The sequence below is a fragment of the Temnothorax longispinosus genome, chromosome 2 (assembly GCF_030848805.1).
Source record: "Temnothorax longispinosus isolate EJ_2023e chromosome 2, Tlon_JGU_v1, whole genome shotgun sequence".
NCBI lineage: Eukaryota > Metazoa > Arthropoda > Insecta > Hymenoptera > Formicidae > Temnothorax > Temnothorax longispinosus.
Genome location: NC_092359.1, coordinates 11,767,149 through 11,795,135, shown reverse-complemented (window position 1 = coordinate 11,795,135; position 27,987 = coordinate 11,767,149). Strand labels below are relative to the sequence as shown.

The 27,987-nt window shown below is 40.6% G+C and overlaps 2 protein-coding genes across 2 annotated transcripts in view; one reads left to right on the top strand and one right to left on the bottom strand.

Annotated features, from left to right (window-relative positions):
• LOC139809129 (protein Wnt-6) overlaps positions 1-27,987 on the top strand; it is a 132,858-nt gene that overhangs the window by 29,065 nt on the left and 75,806 nt on the right. The window lies entirely within an intron of this gene.
• Wnt10 (Wnt oncogene analog 10) lies at positions 19-25,041 on the bottom strand. The gene is made up of 5 exons (XM_071770944.1): positions 24,329-25,041; positions 23,134-24,259; positions 14,414-14,667; positions 8,905-9,188; positions 19-2,503 (listed from the first exon to the last, which is right to left on the bottom strand). The coding sequence occupies exons 2-5, from the start codon at positions 23,238-23,240 to the stop codon at positions 1,985-1,987; spliced, it is 1,164 nt and encodes a 387-aa protein (XP_071627045.1). The 5' UTR covers positions 23,241-24,259; positions 24,329-25,041; the 3' UTR covers positions 19-1,984.

The window sequence follows — 27,987 nt, the reverse complement described above, 5'->3', positions numbered from 1 at the left end:
TAAAACAGATTTTGTCGATTATTATTTATTTGAAAGGTAGTCAAAAGTTATAAAAGTATATGGAAACAGTAAAATTAACTCCACAAAAACTTTACAAAGTTTTAATCAGTTGCTGTGCAAGAACAGCAAAAATGAAATAATTGACTGAATCTTAAACAATTATATATGAAACAGGGGTAGAATTATCCGGGGAGTGCTATAAAGTGTATAATTTTTTGTTACCGATTTTCACAAAAAATCTGAAATACATTTTACTGTGATAAAAGTCGAACGTAAACGGCCAAAGGGGGTAATACGTTACCCCAAACGATTTTTTTTTTTCGGTTTTCACCTGCTGCACGGATCTAACGCACTCGCTGAATGACGGAGATCGACTGCCGGATGATTAAACTGAATTATAGTTAGGGTCTCGGTATGAAAACTAACCTTCCTAAGTCAGGGGCGTAATTTGAATTTCGCGTGGGGCAACGTATTACCCCACATTACCTTTCTAGGGTTAAGATTTATTGGTAGAGTCAGTCAATAAAATAGTATGTTTTTTAACATACGCTAACACTCCTTTGTTTTTTTTCCATCACTTTAATAGCATGTCTTTATATGTATGATATTTACATCTAGTAATTAGATGACATCGTGCAGTAAGTGCAGTGTTGATGGCAGTAGTAGTGCGAACGTGTTGTCAGACAGAAGTATGATTAGGAATGACGTGGTAAGACGATTAGCCTTGATTGTTAATTCCGCGGCTTAAGTTAAGTGCGCTTTATTCCGTCTAAAGATGGAATTGGCATAGATCTTTTCAAGATTCTAATGCGCATTTAGTTGTACCTAATAGTCTTAAAACAAAAGATATTTCGCTGATTCGGAGGCAATCAGAAAGAAGTAACTAAAAATAAAAATGTTACTCGGATTAACTGCCATAATAATTCGACGAGACACCTGAAAATGGATACAATATAGGGTATTGTTTGAAGGAACTCTCTTTATTGTACGCGCATTATTAAATTGTGTACAATCGTGTCCGTCAAACAGGACACGTCTTTCGTCTAATAATACTGTGCTGGAGGTTTTACAGTTAACATAGAAGTTATAAAATTAAATATTAATTAAATAGATCGTTGTTATAAATAAATTATAAGTTTACTTAGCCTATGGATCATTTTATATTACTCACGCCATTACGGAATAGTTTTTGCTTGCGCAAGATCTCTTCTAATGCGATTGGACCTTTGCGATTGATTCATGTTTCTTCGTTACTCAATCCAATCGTTTGTAGCTGATTGGTAAGTCGAAGTATAATTTCCGTAATCGACGTTTACTAGAACACGATTTATGTCAGTCAGTGTTTCGCGTAACTTTTTGCTACATCAAGAATTACTTACGCATAATCCAAGATTGGACTTTTTGATAACATAGAAATCCCGCATAAAAATGTACTTTCTCCATGAGAATTAAGATAAATTTTCGAAAAAGTGCAATCAATACACTGTTCTATCATAAAGACTATTTTGAAACAGGACGAATATGTTGACAAGTAAAAAATTGCATTGTTCAATTATAATTACAATAATTATCATCGCGTTTAAAGACTCCTTGGTCTTCATAGAAATCGATTTAATTTTGCTAACAAAGATTACTACTTTCCTAGTACATTCGCAGAGATTCGCAGAGATTCGTGGTTAGCAGATAAGTACTCCGATATCGTAATAGTCCAGGAGAAATTTGTGCCTGATAATCCTGGTTCCAATAAGAATCGTATTATTAATCTTCCTTATGTGTCTCTTGATCGATTTTTGTGACCAAATAGCCTCGTCGTGCGCGCATCTTCGACGTATGTCCGGAGCGAATTTCTTCTCTTATCGAACCAACGATGTGTCACTTTATCTTTCTCGTCAACTCGATCGCGGAAGGGAAGAAAAAAAATTCGCTTTCCGTCAGTCTTAGACTTTTATATTTTGTTTTTCGTTTCCTCATTTCACGTTTCAGCTCATTTGCAAACCGTGATCCACTCCTCCACCGTGCAATTCTGACATTGTACGTAGCAGCACCAGTGAAACTTGCATCTGCACCGCTCCGTTCGCCGCTGTCGCACCACGTTGTAGCCTCTGCCGCAACACAGACTAGCGCATCCGTCGCCGCCGGTGCTGGTCTTGTTGCATCTACGACCCGCGGTGCCAGCGATATCGATCGTTGGGTCCCGCTCGCAAAAATTCGGCGATTTCTGGTAGTAGTAGAGCTGTTTGGGAAGATCCCGGAGTTTTCGCTTGCGGCCGCCGCCCCCGCGATGCTTCTTTTGCTTTTGCTTCCGACGCGATCCGCGAATCCTGTTCGACGGTATCACTTCGCCCAGATTGCTCTGCGTCACCAATACGGCGTTCCTGAAACGATCCTTCAGGGTTTTACCGATTACCCGGAAATCCGGGACGATTTTCCAGCAGGTTTTTACTTCACACGACCCGGACATACCGTGGCACTTGCAGCGTATCTGCATGTTGTTCGCCAACGCCTGTAATTATGTCGGAATGATTAGTTACACAAAATAAAATCAGGATTAAGAATATGATAGTCGGTCTTTCGCTTTATTTCACGTCACAAATAAAATAACATTAGTTACATAAAATATTAATTATGTAAAATACTTCTTTTTAGATATATAAGTTCAAATTTTTCCAAAAAGATTATTATTTACTGTCATTATTAAATTTACGAAAAAAAAATAATGGTTTTAATATCTCATCAAATGAACTTCCCTCAAAACTTCTACATTTTTTTATATAGATCGCTTATCAAGAGACACGGTAGTGTCTCGCGCCAAGTACACGCGGAGCGAGACCGACCGTGACTCTTTTACGCGACGCGACGGGTTGCGAGTACCCGAGATGTTGAGATCTCGATAACGAGTGAACGGATCAAGTTCTAAGTAGGCTTGATCGATAGCTTGGGGTCCAATTAGGGGGGGGTTTCTCTCATAATATTCCGCTACGTGCCCTACGAGCGGAGATATTGCGACGCAAAGTCCAAATGTGAAAATTTATTTTTAAGATACGTATACTTCTTCTAACGCCGACGTTCTTGTATGATGACGTCATAATCAGAAACGTTACTTTCACTTTTTCGACGCTGGCGGCGCAGGTATCGCCAGTTTCGATACCGCGCGCGTATTTCGAAATTAGGTCGATAGACTTATCGGTCAGGAGTAAGATTTCTATTTAGGTATTTTAGGTAAATTAGGTATATACTTATATAATATATATTGAGTCAATTCCTTCATGTTTATCTGGAGAGATTTCGTATCCTTACATCGTATTACCACCGCTGCCGAAAAAGGAGGTTCTCTACGCTTGGCAGAAAGTGCCGCTAGGGAATTTTTAAGTCGATTCTTATGAATCAAGCTTGAATTCGATGTCTAGGTATCCCAGGTTGCCGATGACGAGGTCCAGATAGTGCGCTTTATAGTTTTCGGTGTCCAGGTGTAATAATACGTTGAATTCGATGTCTACGTGTCCCAGGTTGCCGATGACGAGGTCCACATAGTGCGCTCCGTAGTTTTCGGTGTCTACGTGTATTAATACCTTGAATTCGATGTCCACATGTCCCAGGTTGCCGATGACAAGATCCAGATAGTGCGCTTCATAGTTTTCGGTGTCCAGGTGTAATAATACGTTGAATTCGATGTCTACGTGTCCCAGGTTGCCGATGACGAGGTCCACATAGTGCGCTCCGTAGTTTTCGGTGTCTACATGTATTAATACCTTGAATTCGATGTCCACGTGTCCCAGGTTGCCGATGACAAGATCCAGATAGTGCGCTTTATAGTTTTCGGTGTCCAGGTGTAATCGTACGTTGAATTCGATGTCTAGGTGTCCCAGGTTGCCGATGACAAGGTCCACATAGTGCGCTCCGTAGTTGTCGGTGTCTACGTGTATTAATATTTTAAAATTGATGTCTAGGTGTCTCAGGTTGCTGATGACGAGGTCCAGATAGCGCGCTCCGTAGTTTTCGGTGTCTACGTGTATTAATACCTTGAATTCGATGTCCACGTGTCCCAGGTTGCCGATGACAAGATCCAGATAGTGCGCTTTATAGTTTTCGGTGTCCAGGTGTAATCGTACGTTGAATTCGATGTCTAGGTGTCCCAGGTTGCCGATGACAAGGTCCACATAGTGCGCTTCGTAGTTTTCGGTGTCTACGTGTATTAATACCTTGAATTCGATGTCCACGTGTCCCAGGTTGCCGATGACGGGATCCAGATAGTGCGCTTCATAGTTTTCGGTGTCCAGGTGTAATCGTACGTTGAATTCGATGTCTAGGTGTCCCAGGTTGCCGATGACGAGGTCCACATAGTGCGCTCCGTAGTTTTTGGTGTTACGTGTATTAATACCTTGAATTTGATGTCCACGTGTCCCAGGTTGCTGATGACGGGATCCAGATAGTGCGCTTCATAGTTTTCGGTGTCCAGGTGTAATCGTACGTTGAATTCGATGTCTAGGTGTCCCAGGTTGGCGATGACGAAGTCCACATAGTGCGCTTCGTAGTTTTTGGTGTCCAGGTGTAATAATACGTTGAATGCAATGTCTAGGTGTCCCAGGTTGCCGATGACAATGTCTAGATAGTGAGCTCCGTAGTTTTCGGTGTCTACGTGTATTAATACCTTGAATTCGATGTCTAGGTGTCCCAGGTTGCCGATGACGAGATCCACATAGTGCGCTCCGTAGTTGTCGGTGTCTACGTGTATTAATATTTTGAAATTGATGTCTAGGTGTCTCAGGTTGCTGATGACGAGGTCCAGATAGCGCGCTCCGTAGTTTTCGGTGTCTAGATGTAATAATACCTCGAATTTGATGTCTACGTGTTTCAGGTTGCCGATGACGAGGTCCACATAGTGCGCTTTGTAGTTTTTGGTGTCTAGGTGTATTAATAACTTTAAATCTGAATGTAGGACACGTAGATATCGAATTCGAGGTATTAATACACGTAGACACCGAAAACTACGGAGCGCACTATGTGGACCTCGTCATCGGAAACGTGGGACACCTAGACATCGAATTCAACGTATTGTTATACCTGGACACCGAAAACTATAGAGCGCACTATCTGGAACCCGACATCAGCAACCTGGAACACGTGGACATCGAATTCAAGGTATTAATACACCTGAATACCGAAAACTATGAAGCGCACTATGTGAACCTCGTCATCGGCAACCTGGGACACCTAGACATCGAATTCAAGCTTGATTCATAAGAATCGACTTAAAAATTCCCTAGCGGCAGAATCAAGAGACACGGTAGTTTCTCGCGCCAAGTACACGCGGAGCGAGACCGACCGTGACTCTTTACGCGACGCGACGGGTTGCGAGTACCCGAGATGTTGAGATCTCAATAACGAGTGAACGGATCAAGTTCTAAGTAGGCTTGATCGATAGCTTACGAGCGGAGATATTGCGACGCAAAGTCCAAATGTGAAAATTTTTTATTAAGATACTTCTTTTTCTATCTACTTCTAACGCCGACGTCTTATATGACACTACAAAAAGGCGTGATATCCGTACAAAATTACCTTTTTCAAAAAAAGGTAAAAAAATGCGCCAAGTACACGCATAGTAGTATATATGTATTATGTTGTTACCTCGAAAAAAAACAAAGTGGTAGTATTATACCTCGAAATAACACCCTGTACATATTTTGTTTATACAATGCGTAATACTACAAAAAGGCGTGATATTTGTACAAAATTACCTTTTTTAAAAAAAGGTAAAGAAAGGCGCCAAGTACACGCATAGTAGTGTATATGTTGTTACCTCGAAAAAAAACAGTGGTAGTATTATACCTTAAAAAATCTAAGTAACAAGTGGTAGACGAAATCTTTGTATCTTGAAAAATCTCGAAAAAACCTAAACAGTAGTATCTTCACCTCGAAAAAAAAAAACAAAGTAGTAGTATTATACCTCGAAAAAACCTAAGTAACAAGTGGTGGACGTAATCTTTGTATCTCCAAAAATCTCGAAAAAACCTAAGCAGTATTATTTTTATTTCCAAAAAATTATTACTCAAGTGATACACATCACAAAATTACGTTACCTTATCAAAAAATGAGTCGCGCTTCAAGTGATCTATTATTACAATTACAAAAAAGAAATGATATCTCTTTAAATTACAGCGCCAATTACAGAGAACATATATTTTTTGAGATACAAAGATTACGTCTACCACTTGTTACTTAGGTTTTTTCGAAGTATAATATTACTACTGCTTTTCTTCGATTAGAATAAAAAATTGAATCATGAAGAATTACACAGGTAACAGTACAAAATACAAATATTTTATTAAAATATTTAAACCCAACAAGGGAATACAAGGTATTTAAATACAAAGTTTATATATGTATTTTAAAAGATTTAATCGCATCGCAAAGAATTACAGAGGTAACAGTACAAAAAATAAAAATATTTTATTAAAATACATAAATTTTTCTTGTCAAAAAACTTGGCGCTGCTAGAGAGAGAGAGAGAAAGAGAGAGAGAGAGAGAGAGAGAGAGAGAGAGAGAGAGACCTTTTACAAATTACACACACACATCGCCCACACCCACTCGCTCGCACATACACACCAGGCTGACCTAATTTTGAGGTCTAGCAGCGCCAAGTTTTTTGACAAGAAAAATTTATGTATTTTAATAAAATATTTTTATTTTTTGTACTGTTACCTCTGTAATTCTTTGCGATGCGATTAAATCTTTTAAAATACATATATAAACTTTGTATTTAAATACCTTGTATTCCCTTGTTGGGTTTAAATATTTTAATAAAATATTTGTATTTTGTACTGTTACCTGTGTAATTCTTCATGATTCAATTTTTTATTCTAATCGAAGAAAAGCAGTAGTAATATTATACTTCGAAAAAACCTAAGTAACAAGTGGTAGACGTAATCTTTGTATCTCAAAAAATATATGTTCTCTGTAATTGGCGCTGTAATTTAAAAAGAGATATCATTTCTTTTTTGTAATTGTAATAATAGATCACTTGAAGCGCGACTCATTTTTTGATAAGGTAACGTAATTTTGTGATGTGTATCACTTGAGTAATAATTTTTTGGAAATAAAAATAATACTGCTTAGGTTTTTTCGAGATTTTTGGAGATACAAAGATTACGTCCACCACTTGTTACTTAGGTTTTTTCGAGGTATAATACTACTACTTTGTTTTTTTTTTTCGAGGTGAAGATACTACTGTTTAGGTTTTTTCGAGATTTTTCAATTATTCAGAAACTCCACATGTTTGTTGAATAAAATCTAAATCAATTCCAAATTGGTTTAAGAATCTACGAAAAGAAACCGCGGTCAACAGCACTCGACTTGAAGAACACTTTGTATATCGATTGTTCTGAGCGACAAAAGTTGCGCTAAAAAGTTCGCTTTCACGTCGGTTGACTTTGTACAAAACGGTCGATCGACTTTTTCATTTGCGCCTGCCACGGTCGGGATCTCTTTTTCGTGCGGGGACCTTCGGTCTAGCGGACAAGGTGGGCGGAATCGTATCCTTCCCTCGCGATTGCGATATCCGCGATGCCGCCGTTGTGACGTCGGCTGAAAAACGCCGGTTCTAACACGCTATACAAACAGGTACGAGTTGTTCGGACAAGCGGGGTGCGCTGAGCGGTCAAGAGAGTAAGAGAGGCGGAGAGGGGGGCAAGAGGAGGGCCCAGTTTCTTTTAAACAAAGAGGTGTCGCGTACAAAACAGTTAATGAGTCTACGGCTGGGTGGTCCAGCCCGGGGCTTCGTCTTAATAACGTCGAGGCGAGAGAGCGAGCGTGGAGAGGTTCATGAAGGAGAGGAGAAGAATCGGCCTCTCACCTCCTTTTCCTCCCTCTCTCTCTCTCTCTCTCTCTCTCTCTTTCTCTAGCTTTTACAATCCGCCTCTCTCCGTTCATCTTTCTCTCTGGCTTCTTTTTCGCTCTTTTATCGCAGCGATGGGAGAGAAGGAAAACGACCGCGCATCGCTAAAAAGTAAAAGTCGGAGGAAAGACAGAACAATGAAGAAAGAACGAAGAGAGGCGAATCGCGCGCAGGATAATTTGAAGCTCTCTCACGGACCCACGCACGACCAGGACGGCGTGCGCGCTACATTATTCGCGGACGAACGCGGCACGCGATTGCGAATTCGCTTCCTCTCTGGGATTCTCCACCGACCGATTTAACGGTACATTTCTTGCGCGCGCCTGCTTTAAGATGGCGCATCGTTTATACACGTGGGATACACGGAGAGACTACTATAAGAAGACGATAATCTCGTTGTAATAACTTATGTTAAAATGTAGCTCAAGCTTTCTCTGTCAGTAGGATCGTTTAATGTTTGCGCACATGTAGCTTATCTATAAAACGACTAACGAATGGTATATTAAGTGGAATATCGCCAGAAGAAATTTTACAAGAGCGAAAGACATGAATGAAAAGTTAAAGCAACTATCAAAGAACTGAATAGTTGAATAACTAGCAATTTCCTCTAATTTAATTATGTAAGCTGCATTAATCACAGAAGATGCATATACATAAGTGTGTATCTTAAATTCACAAGTAGGTCCTACATATGAGTTGTAAATACATTTAAAATTTTTAAATTTCGTATTTTTTCAAAGCTAAAGATTATGTAAAACTAATTCGTCATACGTTCCTCAAATTAAAATATATTTTATTCACGCCATGCTTTTCTCTCTATATTTTATTAACGCCATGCTTTTCTCTCTAATATATTTTAACATGTGCAATATCGAAATGTAAGATAAAAATATTTAGATTATAAAAAGAAACTGTGAGACGCGTAATATTTCTTCTTTCTCTCTATTTTCTCGTTGATATGAATATGCTTATATCCAGAGTTTAATGTCAAAGTTGCGAAAGCAGTGCTTACCAAACGACCGGCTTGATTGTTGTGAAGATTCACCGTAGACTGTATGTCGCCAGCTTTCTCCCGCGTGTCTAGGAACTGTCTCGAGAACTCCATGCCGTATTCGAGGTTGTGAGAGCAACCACCCCACTTCCATTGGACGTCTCCGGTATTCGTCGACGTTTTATCCCTGTAGCTCGAAGGATCGCAGCTGCAGGGAAGCAAGCGACCCATGCTGCAGGCACGAGCCACGTTATGAGCCACGCCAGCTGCCGAAATCGCGTAGGCGAACGCCGTCTCTCTATAGCCTGTAACAGGATGTGATCGATAGGCGGCCATTGCTTTTTACTCCATTTCCTGTTTTGTCGAAGATGTCAAAAAGCTAATCAATCCTTCTGTGATTTATCCATTGAATTAATATACAAGGTGTCCTATTTTTAAACTTCTTGTCTCTTTTGGTATATTTTCTAGAAATGTCGAGGTATATGTTTTTATTGTGATTAAATTTTACGACCGCAAATGTACAATAGGTTTATTTAGTTTATCGTACATTATATGTTGCGTTGATCTTTCGATACGAATGGTAGAACTAACGTGGTGATACAATAGAAATCGGGATTATTAGGTACTTGTAAGTAGTTGAGATAGGATGCATCGAGGCATCGGGAAGATACCCGTATCTGAGTTGTCTCCGTTAGCAAATTACTGATCGTCGTCAATGACACCGACGAACACGACGTGGACAATATACACACAGAGCTGCGATATCGCGTTTGGCCTCTTCTCTCCTCTCGAGGGATAAAAGGCAGAGATCATGAAACAGCGGGACACCGGGGAAGCCGAGTTTCCGTAGAAGGAACTTCGGTAGCGAGTTCGGGACAGAACGAAACGATGGGCCGACAGACAGACAGCCATCAGGCGCAGTTCAGAGGTAGATTATTCAGCCATCCGTCAAAACAAAGTGCGGCCATCAGCAGCGGCGGCCGGCGGGCATCCACTGTCCGCATGTATAAACGATCTCGCGACGGGGTGCCTGAAGCAATGCGATGCCAAACTCCGTTCTCGCGAGAGAGATCTGCGGACAAATCGCGATTTCTCGCCCGATTCCACGCGGAAATCGCGAAATGTCGCGAGAGATATCTTTTAACTTTAATAGCAACAACATGATAGCTTGGAGATGTTTAACTTTTAATAATAATTCAATTTTTAGTAATAATTTAATAATAGTTCAATTTTCAATAACAAATTTTTAATTATGACATAATTTTTATAATTTTTAACTTTTCGACCTTTTAGTGAAATATTTTGAAATATATATTATGTTATAAGCAGGTGTAAATTCGAGAGATCAAAATAAAACATTATACTACAAAAATTAGATTGCGCGTATTCTTATAGTGTTTAGAGAAACAGAAAATACGAACGAATACAAAATGAAAGTTGGATAACAGTATTTCAAAGAGTTAGTTATTGGTTCACTGTGATAATTAATGTCAAATGCAGTTTTTCTGTGGGCCTTCAAGGTCTCCCAGAATCTCCAAGACATCGTTCAGACTCGATTGACGGACAGCCGTTCGAAACTGTTGTCAACTTATAAATGATACGACGCATACCTGTCTTTGAGCTTGAAATACAAGATAGAATAATTCTTTTTCTTTTTCTCATGCTTACATTATCTTTCTTCATCGCGTTGAAAAATCTATTCGGGACTTATCTGAACAATTTTACAATAGTCATGAAAAATTAGAAAATTAGAAAAGTGAGAAATAGTAATTAAATAAATTGTTCCATTATAATAACCTATAAGCTATAAATATCAATGACAACTGTTACTAGATCACGTAACAAAATGGATCCATTTGATCATTGCACGTCGTAGAAGGCAATCGGACAGCTGGCAGCTGATTACGTCGCTATTCGTTGACCGCATCCGACGATGTTAAAGAGACTTCTCCGTGAATCCTGAAGGTCGTCACGGATCAAAGCGTTTCTTTGAGATTTCGCGAGTCGATAGAAACGTTGGGGATGAGAACCAGAATGGATCCACTGGTTTTCGGCGCGTATATAGATCACGACCCGACGCCGCGACGCCCAGAATGCTAGTCTCGACGCCGAGAAGCGCACGTCGCTCGTCGCGGTGGAATGAGACGGAACGAGAGGGCCCTTTATGTGGTCTTACAGTGGGAGAGATAGTTGGAAGCTCTTTCGCTATATACGGCTATTGGCAGCAACTGTTTTATAATGCAGATAGCTACCGTGCCGCAAGACCGTCGTTGTTTCTCGACAGCGGAGAGGGATGGAGGGAGCGCGTAATAAATCCTCCGCGGGTAGTTGTACGTCTCTCCTCTCACCGGACAGTGGAGAACCCGGAGTGGAAGATAGGGAAGAATCTCGAGGAACGCGCGCAGCGATTTCTGCTCCCTTCTCGTCGCGGCAGCCTTGGTGCGGCACGTAGTGACGAATGGTACGCAGACTTTGCTCGCTTACTCCCGCGTGTCAGGTTCAAATCGCTACTTAGATAACTTAATAGATAGTGCTTGGGGGAGGTCCCCGCGAGGACACACGTGTCCTTTGCGAACAGCTCGTTCGAAGACATATCAAATTAAATAGGGTTCAACGAGTTCGTTCAATTAACGAAGAACCTCTCTTTTTCTTTCCGTTTTATCTTCACTCTAATTTTAACTTGGCTATTGCCAATGTAAATACGATCTAGATTTTAAACGTAAGTAAAATGTCTACAAATATAATAAATATTTTACAATTAAATATTGATATGAAACATTAGTCTTTATTTATTAAGCTTGTTATTGTTGTGCACTTGACAAAATATAAGATAATTAATTAATTGAAAGCCGTTATTACTTTGCTACTGTAATTCGTTAATATTTCACCAAGACAAGACAATTAATACAAAAATTATTATTCTGTAAATTATTGCATAATTATTAATTGTAAGCTATTAACAATTCCACTTGTCGAAGCCTTTATGTAATTGCATCGCTATTTAGATGATTCATGTTTCCACCAACGTAAATTAACTTTAATCTCGGTTTAACTTACTTTTTATAGTTTTTATCTTCTTCTAATTTTCAGAACTAAGAAAAGATAAAAAGTAAGTTAAGTCAAGATTAAAGCTAATCAACGTTCGTAGAAATAAACATTAATAGAAGTACGCTCGACAGATTCGTGTAAGAATATTAGTGTTCTTTATACCTCTAAAGTATAAATCAAAATGCAACGAGTTTGTGTAATTAATGAAATCATTTTTCTTCGTTTCGGGTAAGAAGTATTTATTACTTCTGCGAATGCTCGGTGACTTTCTAATTAGTATAGAAGGAATTCTTCTTCTATAGAATCACACACACACACACACACACACACACACACACACACACACACACACACACACACACACACACACACACACACAGAGTCGGTTGGTTTATAGGTAATATCTAGATTGATCTTTATCTTTGTTTTTTATAACGAAAATTTAATGAGTTCCACATTGATCACGTACTTATTTGTATGAAATTCCTCGACATTATAATTTATTGTTCAAAAAGAGTAATCTAAAATTGGTGGTCTTAAAAATATTGAAAGAACCTTCATTTTGACGTTTTCATATTTATATCTATAAATCCAGTCGTTGTGGAGCATCGTGTCGGTATGGGCAACGCGACAGCCGGTCCGGTCTTCTTGTGTGGGCCGGAGCGGTCAAAGATCGGTTCCGTGTACTTTTCATAATACATTAAGTCGTTTTGCTGAAGTCCGACGAAATCGTGACGATAGGTGAGAGAAGCCGGGATAGGGGGGAAGCCAGGGTAGCGTTGAGAGCAACGAGAGAGAGAGCAAAAGAACCGTGTCTGAGTGACTTGAGCTATGAACGGCTCTTCTCGAGATGCCCGGACCCGAGGCCCAAATTTGACACGGTGGATTTCTCAAATGATCGCAGACCATCTCTCCACCTGGCCATCGATATCTTAAAAAGGGACAGTGGTTGTTAGTCGCGCCTGGATAAGGTACCAAGTCTTCTCGGAAGCTATTGCCTTCTGACTGGAGAACCAAAATCTAATAATGGTAGAACGGTTGTTGCCAATGTTACGGATAATCCGGCGAATCGCGAATCTCTTACCCACGCTTGGCCTCACAGTAAGACGAGGAAGTTTTTGTTGTGTGTGAACACATTTGTGCGACTGACGCAGCTTTGTAGAATTTAATGAAAAACAACGTGTGTCTTCCACGACGTAAAACGTGTTACGTATTAAACACGTTGCGACAAAACCGTACAGAATTAACGTGATGGGAACAAAGACGATTTGCTGAGCTATTGCGCGAACCGCGAAAAAGGGAATTACATTCGTAATAAAGAGTAAGCTTCGAAGATCTTGTTAGAATTCTACGATTGGTCGGACGGGCCGCTTTACATAACTCCCGAAAAAGTCGTGGAATCGACACCTTCTCCTGTCTCGCGAGCAAGAAAAGGCGTACACCGATCCACGGAGGTAGATAACGAGGGGCCGGAGATGGGAGAAGCGGGGGCCCCCGGGTCCGCGGACGAGCTTAAGCTTTCAGGTCAGGTGCGCCCGATGTCGCGCTCTCGCGCATTCGTCCGACACGATATATGTTTCCTCTTGCGGCGCACGTACGCGCCACGACGAATTTATATGTCACACCGGAATAGGCCGACCGTGGGGGCAGGGTTCTTCTTATGGAATTGGGACAGGTTTTTGGGGTCTTCTGCCGCGGGTAGGTTACGCACCGTGCGCTTTGATTTAAGGAAACGTCGCCGTCTTGCCTCGCCTCGCTTACGCCGTCCCGTCAACGACGTCGTAAAAGATTCCACTTTGTCCGAGGAACCCGTATGCAGCGATTACACGATGAGAAATTGCCCAAAACTTTTGTTGGTAGATGCGAAATACTACCGTGGAATTTACAGGTTTATATTCGGTTATTTAGCGTGTTCTGTACGATTTACATAGTGTACGTCTCGAATATACCTACGCGTATAAAGGTTATACTTTTTATAGCTGTTATGTTTTCAACAGATGATAATAATATCTATATTTCATATTTTAAAAATAACAAAATGTTTTATTATAACAAGTGTCGTTGATGGTTGAATTTTTAATAGTTTATTCTTTGTCTCTCCATTAATAAGCAAGACAAATTTACATTTGTTTGTAATAATTATTTATTACAGGTACAGAATGGTTTAACTTTTTTTATATACTCTAAAAATTATCTAAGAAATTATACATTGTCTTTGAAATTATACATTGTTTCGAGGAAACTACAGTATTCGCGGGATAAAAACTTTCAGCTGCGCACTATTTTTCACATAATTTTAACAGCCATTTTAGTTTTTTAATGGAGTCTTATATTTCGTTCATTTGTATTTATAGCGCGAACCGAGACGAATTTAATGATCCAGGAAACATTAATACGCCATTAGCGAGCAGGTAGATTATTAATCACGAGATTCAGATCTGATCAGATAATCTCGCTCGTTAAGTATTCTTACAATTAGTACCTCGTTGAAGAAGGACGCTGCTCTGTTGAGTTCTGCTGCTGGGTGTGAGAGACGAGCAGTTCCACCTGTGCCACGTAAACTGATGTTGACACTCGGATATGGCCAGTTGCAGTCCCTTCATCGCGGCTACGGTAACATCGGGATTTCTGTGGCAAAGCTCGCGTTGCTCTTTCGTCAATCCTGGAATGCCGTTGCAGATGACAGTGCTGCCACTTACCCAATTGTCCACGGAATTGCTCATTAAGCAAGTTGCGCTGGAAAAAGGTAGCAAAATGATAATAATTGACGCGTGACTCATTTCTTCGATTGCCATAAGCAATTATCGTTAAGATACTAGATCGTAAAATTAGAGCAGGTTTCTTCTTTTTAGTCGAGATTAGATGAGCTGGAAAACATATGACGAAATAAATACTATCTCTTTCCGCTTTTATGCTTAATGCAAAAATCGCAAATTGTGCATAATGTGTCTACGTTATTTTAAAGTTATCTATTTAAAAACATAATTAATTTTGGATTACGCGCGAAATTAATTTCAGTTTAATCGCAAGTTCTGAATATATATATATATATATATATATATATATATATATATATATATATGTATATAGTGAGGCATATAATTTTTCCATTATGAGTTTGATTAATTTGAATAATCTTGAAATAAAGAAAAAATACAACTAAAACTAAAAGGCATTCTTCGTGCTCATGGTATCATGATTTCTTTTCATCGTTCTCTTGATACTCTCACCCTATTTATCTTCCCCTGTTCTCAATTATCGAATTCTCAATCGTGAACATGGACTGTTCATGGATCAGTTATCAATTAAAGAAACGTTATCATATTTTTTTAATCTCTGGCAACTTCGTTCTTCCGACTATCAATTATAAGAATACGAACATGCGTGAAAACGCAATTAACCGCTTCGTGTCTTTCTTGGAATATATCGCGGAAGAAAGTGCTTTGTACGTTGGATCATAAATTATGGTCCAATTTGTCACAGATTTTTGCGAAATCTTCGATCTTAATTTTAATGATTCGTTAATTAAGTTGGAGTTGAATGTAGAGTTTCAATATCGTTAAATCTTGGTGAAAATTATAATATCTTTGTAGAAATTGACCAAAACGAAAGTGTGTGATACTTGATAAGCTACATAAGTATTTACTGTCAGATTAGAACTCGCATCACAATCTTTTCATCGCCGTTACTTCTCTTTTCAGTTGCGAACGTACATATTAGTTTAGCATGTGTCGAGTGTAATTAGTGACGACCTGCGGAAGCAGGGAAGCAGCCGGTCAAGCTCGCCACCTGGTTAAACTCGCGAAACTGATTATCGTTGACTTCTTTGCTGATAACGGTGTGCAAGCAATTGCACTATGGATAATCATCGGTATTGAGATACTAGAAAATAAATCGATGTTTTATTGTATGATCAGCGTGAATAGAAGATAGACTCATTTCTGAAACGAACTACTCGATTTGATTTTTTTGATTACTTACGGAATTTTATCTTCGCCTGCAAAGAATTTTAAAAAATTATCACGGTTTTTTTAACTGTTTATTATTTCTTTTTAATATCCTATTTGTGTATTACTTAATAGCGATAGCTTTTAGCAAAACTATCCATTTAATTAACGTTTAAATGGACAGCAGTACCGCGATGTTTGTTTTAAGCGCCGATTTCTAAATTTCACACACGGAATGTTAATGGAAATGCTTGTGCGAGAGCATTGAATATTGAGAGGCCGGCTTGCATCTTCGAATCTGTACGGTCCCAACACTAATCGCGGCGGTCTGGAGCACCGGTTTTACGGTCGCGCGCGGCTGCACAGCGGGCACTTTCGCGCACGCGTGCACCGCACGCGAGCGTCCGCTTTCCTTCGGTTTTACGAGGCCGAGGTCAAGAGGTGCGAACGTTCTCAAAGAGCCGATAAAAACCGTTTCTATCTTGTCGTCTGTTTCTGCCATCGCGCGCCCCGTACGAAGGAGAGACGGCAGAGGAGAAAGGTCCGCGCGTTCGGTTCCCTTCCACTCCCCCCCCCGGTTTACCCTCCGTTCTGTCCTGTTCCCATCCCCCGTTCGGTCGCGATAACGGCATCCATCTCTTGGAAGAAGAGCTCTTAAAGCGCTATCTTAAGCGACGGCTGCTGCCTAATGGTCGCGTATTACGGCGTACCGGGTGTTAATTAATTTCGAGGTGAAAAAAAGGAACGGCAGAAGCCAAACGTGCACATGCGTGCGTGTTCCATACACAGTCTGGGTCGCGTGTATTCGAGAGCGTGCGTCGGTGTCCGTTGAGAGAAAAAGAAAGAAGGGTTGTTTCGTTTGCTCCGTTTGTCGCTGCGAGAGTCGTTTTCTGTTACCACGTGCTCTATCAAAAGGCTAAACAAACCGTTAAAACTTTTTTTACAGCTTTTTTTATTGCCTGTCAGACGTATTTACAGTTAGCAAATAGTAAATCATAAAATAAATTTGTTTTATTAAATTCCATTGGATTAACCTACTGTTATTTCGGGTTGCATTTTTTTTAGATTATCGTTGATTTTTCGAAATTTTTAAGTTTTGGAAACGTAAATATATTTTAAAATTTTTGATAAATTATCATTCTTATAAAAAGAATGACAGTAAAATGTGCATCTTCAATTTTGTAAGTATACTGAAGTAAAGCTTATTACTTTACTATAAAATTAGTCCATTTCCTTATTATGTAATATAATCTGTTGTTAGAATTATTTAAAATGATAAAAATTAAATGCGGCAAATGTGTTGAAATTTTTTCGTAACACGTATAATAGAACAACTGATATCAGTGCAGAATAACTTGGAAACAATTAACGTAGGTCATTAAAACGTGAACATATGGTCAAAGTTTCCTATCAACAATCATTGGGACTCGCAAGATTGGCCCAACAGCGCGAAAAAAATCGCCGTAGTCTTCCTCACGATCATTAATCTGCTCGCAGCGTCTCGGAGCGGTTTATTTTTTCCTCGCAGGGGGTTCTCGGTGGAGTCGTAGGATCCTGCAGGATGTCATGGGCGGGTGCAAGGCTCTTCGTGGGTCGCTCGGTTATCTGCGGGTACAAATTAGCGGACGAGCTTCTTCTAAAGTAAAAGCTGTGTATAGCACCCGTGTGAACGAAGAAAGAAGAGTAAGACGAAGAAGCCGGCGACAGCGAACTCGGCGGAGGATGGAGGAAGGAGAGGACGAGGGGAGAATGGGCAGTAATAAGAAGAAAAGGTAAAAAAGGCGCGACGCTATGTAGTGTGGGAAAGAAGGACGTAGAGAAGGGGGAGGGGGCGCGGGATTTTAGGGTCGTGGAGGTTATTGAGAGCTCCCATTACCGGTACACCGTTGCACCGCTGCTATCTTTCGCGCTATTGATGATCTACCGAAAGCAGATTAATGATCTTAACTCCTCCAACAAATTACGGAAGACACTGCGTACCTGCGGAGGAAGTTGGATTGTATCAAGGGATTCCTTTCGCTATACCTCTCGGCTTTGCCGGCGCTCGAGTATGCGTCTCACTTCGCGAATAAGAAACGAGCCGAGTACGTAAGGCAATTATTCCATCGAATTTCTCAAAGCAATCGTTTCGTTTGAAACTGCAAAACTTTGTTTACTAATCGGTGCAATTATTACAATAGTTTATAGTTATTGCACAGATTTTTAATCTATCGAGAAGATCATCTTTTCGAATACGGCTTTTACATACGTATACGAGGGTCGGTACGAAAGTAATGCCTCCTAATATTTTTCTTTCGATCTGCAGGTGTTATAGAAAATTTTGCGTTTCACTTGTTACTTGAAGTCTCTGATTGCGCTATTTGAGTTGTGATCAGTTACGTGAGTGTGTCACACGAGCAGTTCAAACTGTGTGTGTTTCAAATATACGATGCATAACAGACAAGAGCAGTGATTGAATTTCTTGCTGTGGAAGAAATGAGTCCTATTGAAATCTATTCACATTTTAGAAATGGTGTTATCATGAACATTTCTGAGACGCGAACGGATTTCAATGGCTGCATTCAGCAGAAAAAACAACTCAGTGCAATCAGTGATTTTTTAAAATAACTTTTAAAATTCCTTGCCTTTAATTCTTTCCTGGATCCACGAGTAAAAACCAATCGTAATAAAGAATCTTGTACGCTCATTGAGCTGATTTCTCCGCTGAACATAGCCATTGGAACTTATTTCTTTTACGGAGAGATAAGAAATTTAATCACTGCTCTTGTTTGGTACGCATATCTAAAATACACACCAGTTTGAACTGCTCGTGTAACACAGTCATGTAACTGATCACAACGTCACTCAACATAATGCAATTAGAGTCTCGTCGAGACCGTGAACGTGTTTATCCTGAAAAAACCTTTTGAAGATTGATTGCTGATGCAATCAACCGCCTTTGTTTCCAAGAACCAACCGTTTTTTATTTATTGGACCAATTTTGTATAAATTAATAATACCGAGTAGAATAATGGCCGATTCTATCCCAGAAGGGAATGTGAGCCAATAAGCTTAAGAAGAAGAAGAAGAAGATAATGGAACTAGAGACTTCAAGTAACAATTCAGTAAAACACACAATTTTTTATTGCGTCAGATTTGAAAGAAAAAAAATAGGAGGCAAATTACTTTCATATTGACCGTGTGTGTGTGATAAAAATAAGTGATAAAAATGAGTGATGTCGCTCGTTAGTGAGGCTCTTGTGATAATTCCTTCCACCTGCGTTTATAGATATGAAACAATAAATTTTAGATAATATTTTTCAAGCGAATAAAACTACAAAAAATTCTACTTGCAGTAAAAGATTGAATACTTTTCTACGAAATCGTCGATTATAATTGTAAAGTGTTAAAAAAAAATTGATAATCGTTTATTTATATACGCACACAGCATCGATTAAATAAATTAAAGATTCTTTATTTTATGTGAAATACCAAGCTCTCGATTAAGAGTTACGTGCATTCAAAGTTGTATTTAAAGGCTAAAGTAATAATTACAACGCATCAGTAAGATTGGTTTATTGCACAAATGATCGACATTGCGCTTTTACCAGCGACCGTTATAGTTTCGCTTCGCTTCGGGTGCTCGATCTCACGGGAATCCGATGGGCAAATCGGAGACGAGATACGCGAGCGCGTGTCTCGCATTTTTGCAATAATCTAAGGGGTCGCAGAAGAATCCAAGATGGCGACAACGCGGAGATGCACGTGTTTTATTTAATCCCTCCCCCTCCCCCTATCGTCCTGCTCGCGGAGATGAGAGAGGAACACGGCACGGAATTTCGCGTCTAATGGGATATACCCAGTGGGAAAAGAGAAGTCGCTTTTTTTCACGATCCGACCCGCGAGAATACCTGCGGTAGATATCGTGGTGCCTCGCTCTTCCCTCGATCTTATGAGAGTAAATCGATTTCGCGGCAAGTACATTGTCGGGAATGCGATAGGCCGCGAATTACGTTCTGCAGATGGTATCTAGCGCGTAAATTATGGGTCTGTAACTTGACGATAAAACTGTATTCTCATCTAGTTTGTCAATTACTTGCGATCTCATAGGGCATTCGCGTTACGATTTGTTCATTTATTAATAAACATTTGGGATTCCGCTATCTTTTCTTCGATAATATGAATTCCTTAAAAATGATATCATTTGAAACCGCGAGTGGCACGCACACACACACACACACACACACACACACACACATGTATAATCGCGAATTATAATATTATTCAAAGTGTCGCATATTTTCTTAGAATGATTTCTTTAATTTTCAATCATATATCTTATCTAAAATTAATATTTGGTCATAATTGATCTTGTAAATTACATTATTTAAATTTAAATTAGTGTCGAGGAAACCGGGGAATATTGAGGGAATATTTCCTTTTTAGAAATATTGTATCATAGATATAATATAAAAAATGGTAAAGATTATTTATTTTGAAAAATAAAAATAAAATATGTTACGCATTTCAAAAACGATTACTGAATTACTGATGTGATATTTTCGAGACAATATCATATTTAATTCTCATACAGTTATCATTTTTTATTCTATAGAAATATATTGTAACAACCTCCATGTAACAACTAGCTCCAGTCTCATCTGAAATAAAACTTTCAATCTTGGAAGCTGTCAATACGTACGTTCACGTTTTACGTTATGTTAATTATCTAATTAACGTGAATTGTGCCTATCGAGTTCTTGTCACTGAAAAAAAAATCTTATTAGATTATAGAAAAATATTTTAAAGTTTAAAGCTGAATCTTCAATGAATTCTATTAGTACTATAAGATTTGAAATAGCACATCAAATTCTGTTATCACGTATTTTCTCGTCATGATTTATTCGCGTTACGTGAAAAATGCACGGCGTATATCAGGGAAAGCCGCATGCACGCGTGTCAAGACGTTAATGACGCGCGCGAACCAGTTTATTGACTATTATATCATCAGAACCGTAATTCAATGCCGTCCTGCAAGTCCGGCTCGCATAAGTGCACGTAGATATACACGTGGATCTACTCACACGAGCGAGCCTCACGTCCTGTTCCCGGATGCTAGGCGTAATTATTTACAAGAAGCCGCATGTGGGTCTCTCAGAGAAGAGGCCTATTGAAGCCGTCACCGTTGACGAAGTATCGTTCGTGTGTATATATTTTCGAGAACCTGCGGCGAATCACCGGCGATTATCGGATACGATACTACACGGGACGTCGAACAAACGCGGGGAACGTAGTATCACGAAACTCCGCGATTATAAAATTAATTACTTGGCACTTTTATACGAGCGATACTGGATTTTATGATTATAGCGTTTGTGATTGAAAGCTTTATAAGGTTTATCAAGCGGCAATCTTGTTGTTTATCAACGTAACGACTTCATGATGAGAATCTTGAGTATTGTATAAATTAATGAGAGAAAATATTATTATGATAATGTTATTAATATAAAATATGCACACCGAGGAGTTCTTAAAAACAAGCAGCGTTTCTCAGATGATAATTTTATCTAAACCTTTGTGCACTTGCCGTTTGACACTTGAGATTACCTACCATTCTTGCAACGATGAGTTGCAGAATTTCTTAATAAATAAACTAAGCAATTTTCTTCAATATTTTGTATGTGCATTTGCACATATCTCTTTCGAAGCCGTATTAAAGCAATATATTTTTCAATTTGCGAGTTTGCATTGTTTGGAGAATCGTCGCCTCACCGGTATGCTTTTCGCGAAAAAAAAGATTCGTTCAGGATGATCCTAGTACACAAGGCGTGATTAGTATTATGGAGAGCTATATAATAAAGATCGCAGCGGGATTCATTCTTCGTGATGCGGAGCTTGGTTGGAACGGTCTATTTGCACTTCGTCATTGTGCTCCGTCCATGGAACCGTCGATACGACCGCCGGGTCGAAGAAGCACACCCTACTGACGGATTCTTTCCGCAGAGACAGAAAGAAAAAGAGAGAGAGAGAGAGAGAGAGAGAGAGAGAGAGAGAGAGAGAGAGAGAGAGAGAGAGAGAGAGAGAGAGAGGAGATGCGTCAGAAGTGCAGAAGATGCACCGTGAAAAAAAGAGAGCGAAGAAGCCAGTCGTGCTACCGCGCTCGTAAATTTTTCTCGGCGAGATTAGACACGGCGAACCCGTTGCCCGGCTGCAGCTTCTTCTCGGTTGTCCTGTGACATTGTCGTGTACTTTCCATCGCGGGGTGGACAACGTGCATTTCGTGAGCGAGTTCGCGATTTGTAGCGCTCCGTCGCAGCGGACGGACAAAGCGGTGCGAGAGTGACGTTTTGACGTCTGCATTATGGTGCATCGCAGCGCATCGGAGTATCGTGTAGATCGAAGTACGGGGGGGGGGGGAGAACGGGCTCTCCGGAAGTGTTTTCACAGCAACGCTGAAGTGTGAAGTGAGGGGGAAGAAGACGAGGAGAATGAGAGAAGGATACTTCAAGGATTGTAGAGACGTGAATTGTTAGTCAATCACGAAAGGCGGATAAGATGCTTAGGCGAAAACAGATTAGCTATGGTACAGCGAACAACGAACATGTAATGAACACGTAGTTGCATAATTTAAGAGTGGCGTTTAGAATGGCACATACTTCGATAGTTATTTTGCAAATTTGATATGTGCAAGAGACGTCCTGTGCACGATGCTGTATTTTAATCACACAGATAAAATCAGATAAATTATTTTTCAAATTTTATATCCGAAGGCGCACGAAGATATATTACGGCAAGATATTTTTTTATTTAAAAATGGAAGACATCTGCTAAAAACTATTTTTTCTATCTCTATATTAGACATGATAAGATGATTTTTATCACATTGATTTTTATAACGCCGATAGATTTAGTAAATGTATGATACATTACTCTGGTAATTATAATTATAATTAGAACGAACATGATTAAAACACACGAAATTTTTTTTTATACCATTAATTGACAACTTGTAAAAAATATAACTTATATAAAATAACAAATAAAATAAAATAAAATAACTTATATAAAATAACAAATATATAAAATAAAATAACAAATAAAAGAACTGAAATAGAAATGTAAATTTCTAAAAAAAGGGTATGAAACCGAAAAATACTTATACATCATGCTATGATTTTGTTTTCGCCAGCATTGATACGTGTTTTTACAAACATTTTGAAGACATTAGAATCAATTGAGGAGGTTTCCTCAATTATTAGATCATAGAGATGCTCACCGGCGATGCTCGAGGAGAATCAGCAGCAGAGCGACGGTGGGGCCGATCCTGGTGGCGATCCTGGACGGCGGTCCCTCGTATGCACGTCCTGTACGAGACGGAGGCATCCTGTCATCGCCCCGAGGACGTCTTCTCTTCTTTGCGCGGTTTGCCCACTTTAAAAGAATTGAGTGCGACCCTTCGTCCAGGGTTGCACACCCCTAGCACCCGAACGGAAGGACCCTTTCGTTCGAGATGATGCTGAGGCTGCTCCCGTTCTTTATCTCCCTTTCTCTTTCTCCTCTTTCCTCGCTCTTTCTCCCTCGCTCTCTCCGCGTTCGTCTTTCTCTTTCTCTCTCTCCCTGTACTCTCCGGTCCCTCTCCTACTCTTTTCGCCGCGGTGCCTGTGATCAGCAGCCTGGCACGCGTCGAGAACTCCTCCTCGCCCCGGGCACCGGCGCTTCTCCTTTGACGTTCCGTACGATTCGAGTGCTCCCAGTTTTGCTGCTTCGAGGGTGCGTTTTGAAAACTACTCCGGGACAATAATATTCCGCGGCGATCGGGCGAATCATCGAGCGTATACGTGTCTCGATTCTGTGCTCTCGTAGCAGCTTATTGCGTCGGCTCGCTCGCTCGCTGAATGACGAGGTTCGTTTCTCGACGTAATCACGCTTCGCTATCCTTTGATGAACCACTTACGCGTATGTTTCTATTAGAGTCTCCGTTGCGTTTGTCGTCGAGAACAACGTGAAATCTTTGAGGCGACTTTGTTGAATTTTGTTTGATACACTTATCTTTGGAGGAAAAATACTATCGAGGTGAAAAATACCTCCGAGAACGAAAAATCTTAGCGTAACTTAGCGTTCTCCAAGTTTTGTCGAGGTATACGGTGAGGTCACTATCACTACAGTCGTCGTTGCACCGGCTTTATTCTTGTCTTTGGCATTCTCTTCGGCGCTGAATGAGTACGTAAACATAGCTCGCCTTTGGACAATCGCTTCATCCGATTTGCACCCCGAAGTCGTAGATCACGATACCCTTCTCGGCAAAATCTATCCGAAGATCCGGTAACATCGTGTCGTTCTTTCACCCTCCGAATATGTTAATTCCTCCTCTTCTTTGCTCTCTTTCGTCGGTAATACGAGATCTAGGCAAATCAGTCGATCTTTTGATGTGTTGAGCAGAAGGAGAGAGAGAAGGGCTTGTGATGACTTACTCGATACTTCCGGTGTATGTGCGCTCGCGGCGAAGTGTCAAGCTCAAATAAAAGAAAAGTTGCCCTCTGGATCCTCCTACTCCTCCCACACGCGGACCATCTCTCCCTCCCCTTCCCCGTCTCCCGGCTACAGGTCCTTCTTCCTCTTTCTCTTCAATCACCGCCTCTTCTTTTTCCACCGTGGTTTCCTCTGCCTCTCTCCCTCGTAACCGCGCCTATCTCTCGCTTCGCTCGTGCAAACAGTCAAATAGCAAACTTCCCGCGATCGTCACGCACAGTGCGACGACGGTGACGACAGAGCCGAGGCGAGGCTTTGAGGATTGCGGAAGAGGAAAACGTGGAGGGTCAGATGGGAGGGGAAGAAAAGAAGAGAATCCGTTTTGTGAGAGACTCCAAGGAGTAGAGGTGTTAATGCGTTTGATCGGCTCGCGTTTGCGGGGTGAAAAGATTCACGTACGAGGGAAGGGTACGATCAAAGAGAGGGCCGTTTGTGCGAAAAGCCGCAGATGAGACAGAGGGAAAATAGTAAAGAAGTTTCGCGAGCGTCTGGGTGCACAATGAATTGAGAAACGAGTGTGACGATCGAGTGACGAGTCGCCCGATCGGAGGAACGCAGAGAAGGTCACGCACTTTTCGTTATCCCCGTACTTTTCTCTCTCCTACGTTCGCCGACACCGACACCGCGCTACCGTAGAGCCGGAGAGATAGACAGAATCTGGATGATTCCGCCTCTGTTCAAGACCGACGAGGAGCTGTCAGGGAGATCGCTCTGTCTATGATGAACTCGGTGCGCAGTGCGCGGCTACGGGGGCCCTCCTCGCCCTCCCATAGGGAGAGAAAGGAAAGATAGGGAGTAGTATAGGCACGAAGGAACCAACTACCCTCCCCACCATAGCCACCACCATCCGGACATGACCACCACCACCATCGGCCACCACCCCGAGATTCGGTGCGAGGGACGAGAAGAGACGAACAGAACCACCTAGACAAGGACGACCTGACGATGAGAGGCCGCGATGAAAAGAGAGGAAATAATGGAGGTAGAATGCGCGCGAGAAGGAGGAAGATGGAAAAATGCGTTGACCATAGACCGCACCTGCATTTCTCTTTTCCCCTTTTTCTTCCACTTCTATCTTTTTCTCACTTTCGATGTGACTTCGTCTTACTCTCTCAACAGATAGTCCGAACAGTTCGAAAATGCTTCCCCTTGAGCTAACAGGTATATTGGCATTCACAGCTTAAATTTTTTTTGCTTAGGATGTTTATCGTAGCGCGAGATATTTATTTTCTCTATTTGGTCTTTTACATAGTTCTACATCCCGATTTATAGTTATAAATACACGACTGTATTGTTGACTATTATTTATTATTTTCTATCATTATCTGCATTTCGTAACATTTTTCATTGACAAATGGAAGAATCTTTTACTTCAAATTATAAGAAAATTAATTATAGAAAAATAGAAAGACCGCGAATAAAAAAAAGTTTGTTTTTACTTGAGCTGCCCAATTGATTAAACATTATTTTTATATAGCCGGCATCTTTTAATTAGTATTAAATTTTGAATTATTTAGTACATAGTCTATTGCTATTGAATTTCGTTCAATTGTTGAATGGTAGATATGATATTCATTTAAATATTCTCCTCGCATCTTTAGCATCTTTATGATTAATCGAAACGAATGCAATTTCTCGTACATTCGAATGTCTTGACGTGCATATCTTGCTTCATTATCGTACGAACAGACAAGATACCTTGGCGCGCATTTCTCTACTCCCGAAGGATCTTACCCTCTAGGTCTAGATCGAAAGGAAGGAAAACAGGCAGGAAGGAAGGAAGGTTGTCTGAGATCACGTGACGGGACAAGTAGGAGGAGCGAAATTCCCCTACCTAACATCACTTGGAGGAGTCAATCGGCATAATTGAGGCTTATCTTCCACCCTTACACAAACTGCCGTCCGCCTACTCTCATCCCCTCTCTTCTTTACATCTTTCCACGGATTCTGACTTGCACAGGGAGTGCAAAGGATGCCATTGATATTATTTCATTGACGATGACCGTTGCTAGCGAGATGAAGAGATGAATATCACCTTTTTGCACGTTATTATCAATTATAAGATAAAATTTTCTAAATTATTCCTTTCCACGCGAAAATGAATGTGAATATCGATATTAGAATGCTAAGAGAGCTCGACAATCTTCATTTTTTCAATATTTTTTCAATTATAGTACGATGTGCTTGTTCCTTCAAGCAAGATAGCTTTCATGTGCATTCATATCTTTAAAATTTATTTCTCATCTACATATACACGCAGCTCCTTTCCACCATTCAAATATAGACAAAAAATGAAACGGACATAGACGGATTTTTGAATCGAAATACCTATGGCATTGATTATCAGGTTGTCTTCTCGCTGGCTCGTTCTCTTTAAAGCCAATTAGCAGTGCATCCAATATAATATCTGCCGTACGAAGATCTCGGTCGGTGTTGCGATCATGAGAGCCGCGTGTAGCGAGGGATCAGAGCTCCCTGTCTCCACTTTTCCCCTTGCTCCCTTCGGGCTGCCTTCGATTTCTCGTCGACGCGATGTGGAAGTGCAGATTTCATTGACGTGGTCGCTGAGCTGGCAATTAGCCGCAACGACCCCGGCTCGTACACCGCGCTTCGTAGTCACCCCACCGTGCCACGTGGTCGAAGATCAAACGACATCCTGGCACAAAGCGCAGCCAGCTGGATTCCCTCTCGATAATCGGTAGCGACGCCGGTCACATGGACGCCGGTGAATCTGTGGTGGTTCGTTTGGTCACCCTCGCTCGCGACCTTTGACCTACGCTTAATTAGGATCTACATGCAGGCGAAAACAGGTGTGTAATTCGGCAATCGTGTACAATTAGTGGAAACTGTCAGGTCAAATAAATGAAAGGACGAAGACCAATTTTTGATGACAAGAAATAACTGAGAAAGTCAAATTAGTTTAAATATCATTTGTATAACAATAATAAGGCTTGAATAATAATAATAATATGTCTTTATATATATACCATGCTTTATGAAAAAATTATTTAATTGAAATACCAATACGAAAACAGCTTGATTGAATTAATTTCATGTTATCAGTTATTCAATCTCTTAATAGTTATCGCAGAAACGTAAAAAAAGATGGAACCAAATTTGCCTAATTAGGCTTAGTCTTAATCTCACTCCGGTGCAAGCAGCTCCATGGCTTGTCGCGGGTTTGACCGTAAATGCGAATCGGCGCAACCTTGTTATCGCATGTTCCGAAACTAACGAGCAGCGGTGTCTGTACCTTATGGCGCTCACCGTTATCTCGCATGCCACGGAATTATAGGCAGATCGAGCGGCGATTTATCGACCATTTACCGCGGCGCATACGCCGCTGGACACATGGTTCCTTTTGCCTCGCGGATGAGCCACGTTCCATTCGTTTCGTAGAGGAACACTCATTGGCGGTCTCGATACCTCGTCCCGATAGCATCGTCCATACTTCCAGAGGAACCAACTGGAAGCGCGCTTCTTCTACTCGATCTCGTTTCTCGCCTTCTCTCTCTCTCTCTCCCCCCCCCCCGTCTCGCTCTTCTAGAGCGTGTATCCTCTGTCATCCTATCAAGGTGCATTACTTATCGAGCTATCGAGT

Bases quoted from the DNA above. Each gene is read 5' to 3' on its own strand.
- Wnt10 (XM_071770944.1), bottom strand. From the start codon at position 23,240: ATGCCTCCGTCTCGTACAGGACGTGCATACGAGGGACCGCCGTCCAGG. The intron at 14,668-23,133 runs GTGAGCATCTCT...ACCTTTTTCCAG, and splicing joins ATTCTCCTCGAGCATCGCCG to CGCAACTTGCTTAATGAGCA. The intron at 9,189-14,413 runs GTACTAATTGTA...ATCCTGTTACAG, and splicing joins CAGCGTCCTTCTTCAACGAG to GCTATAGAGAGACGGCGTTC.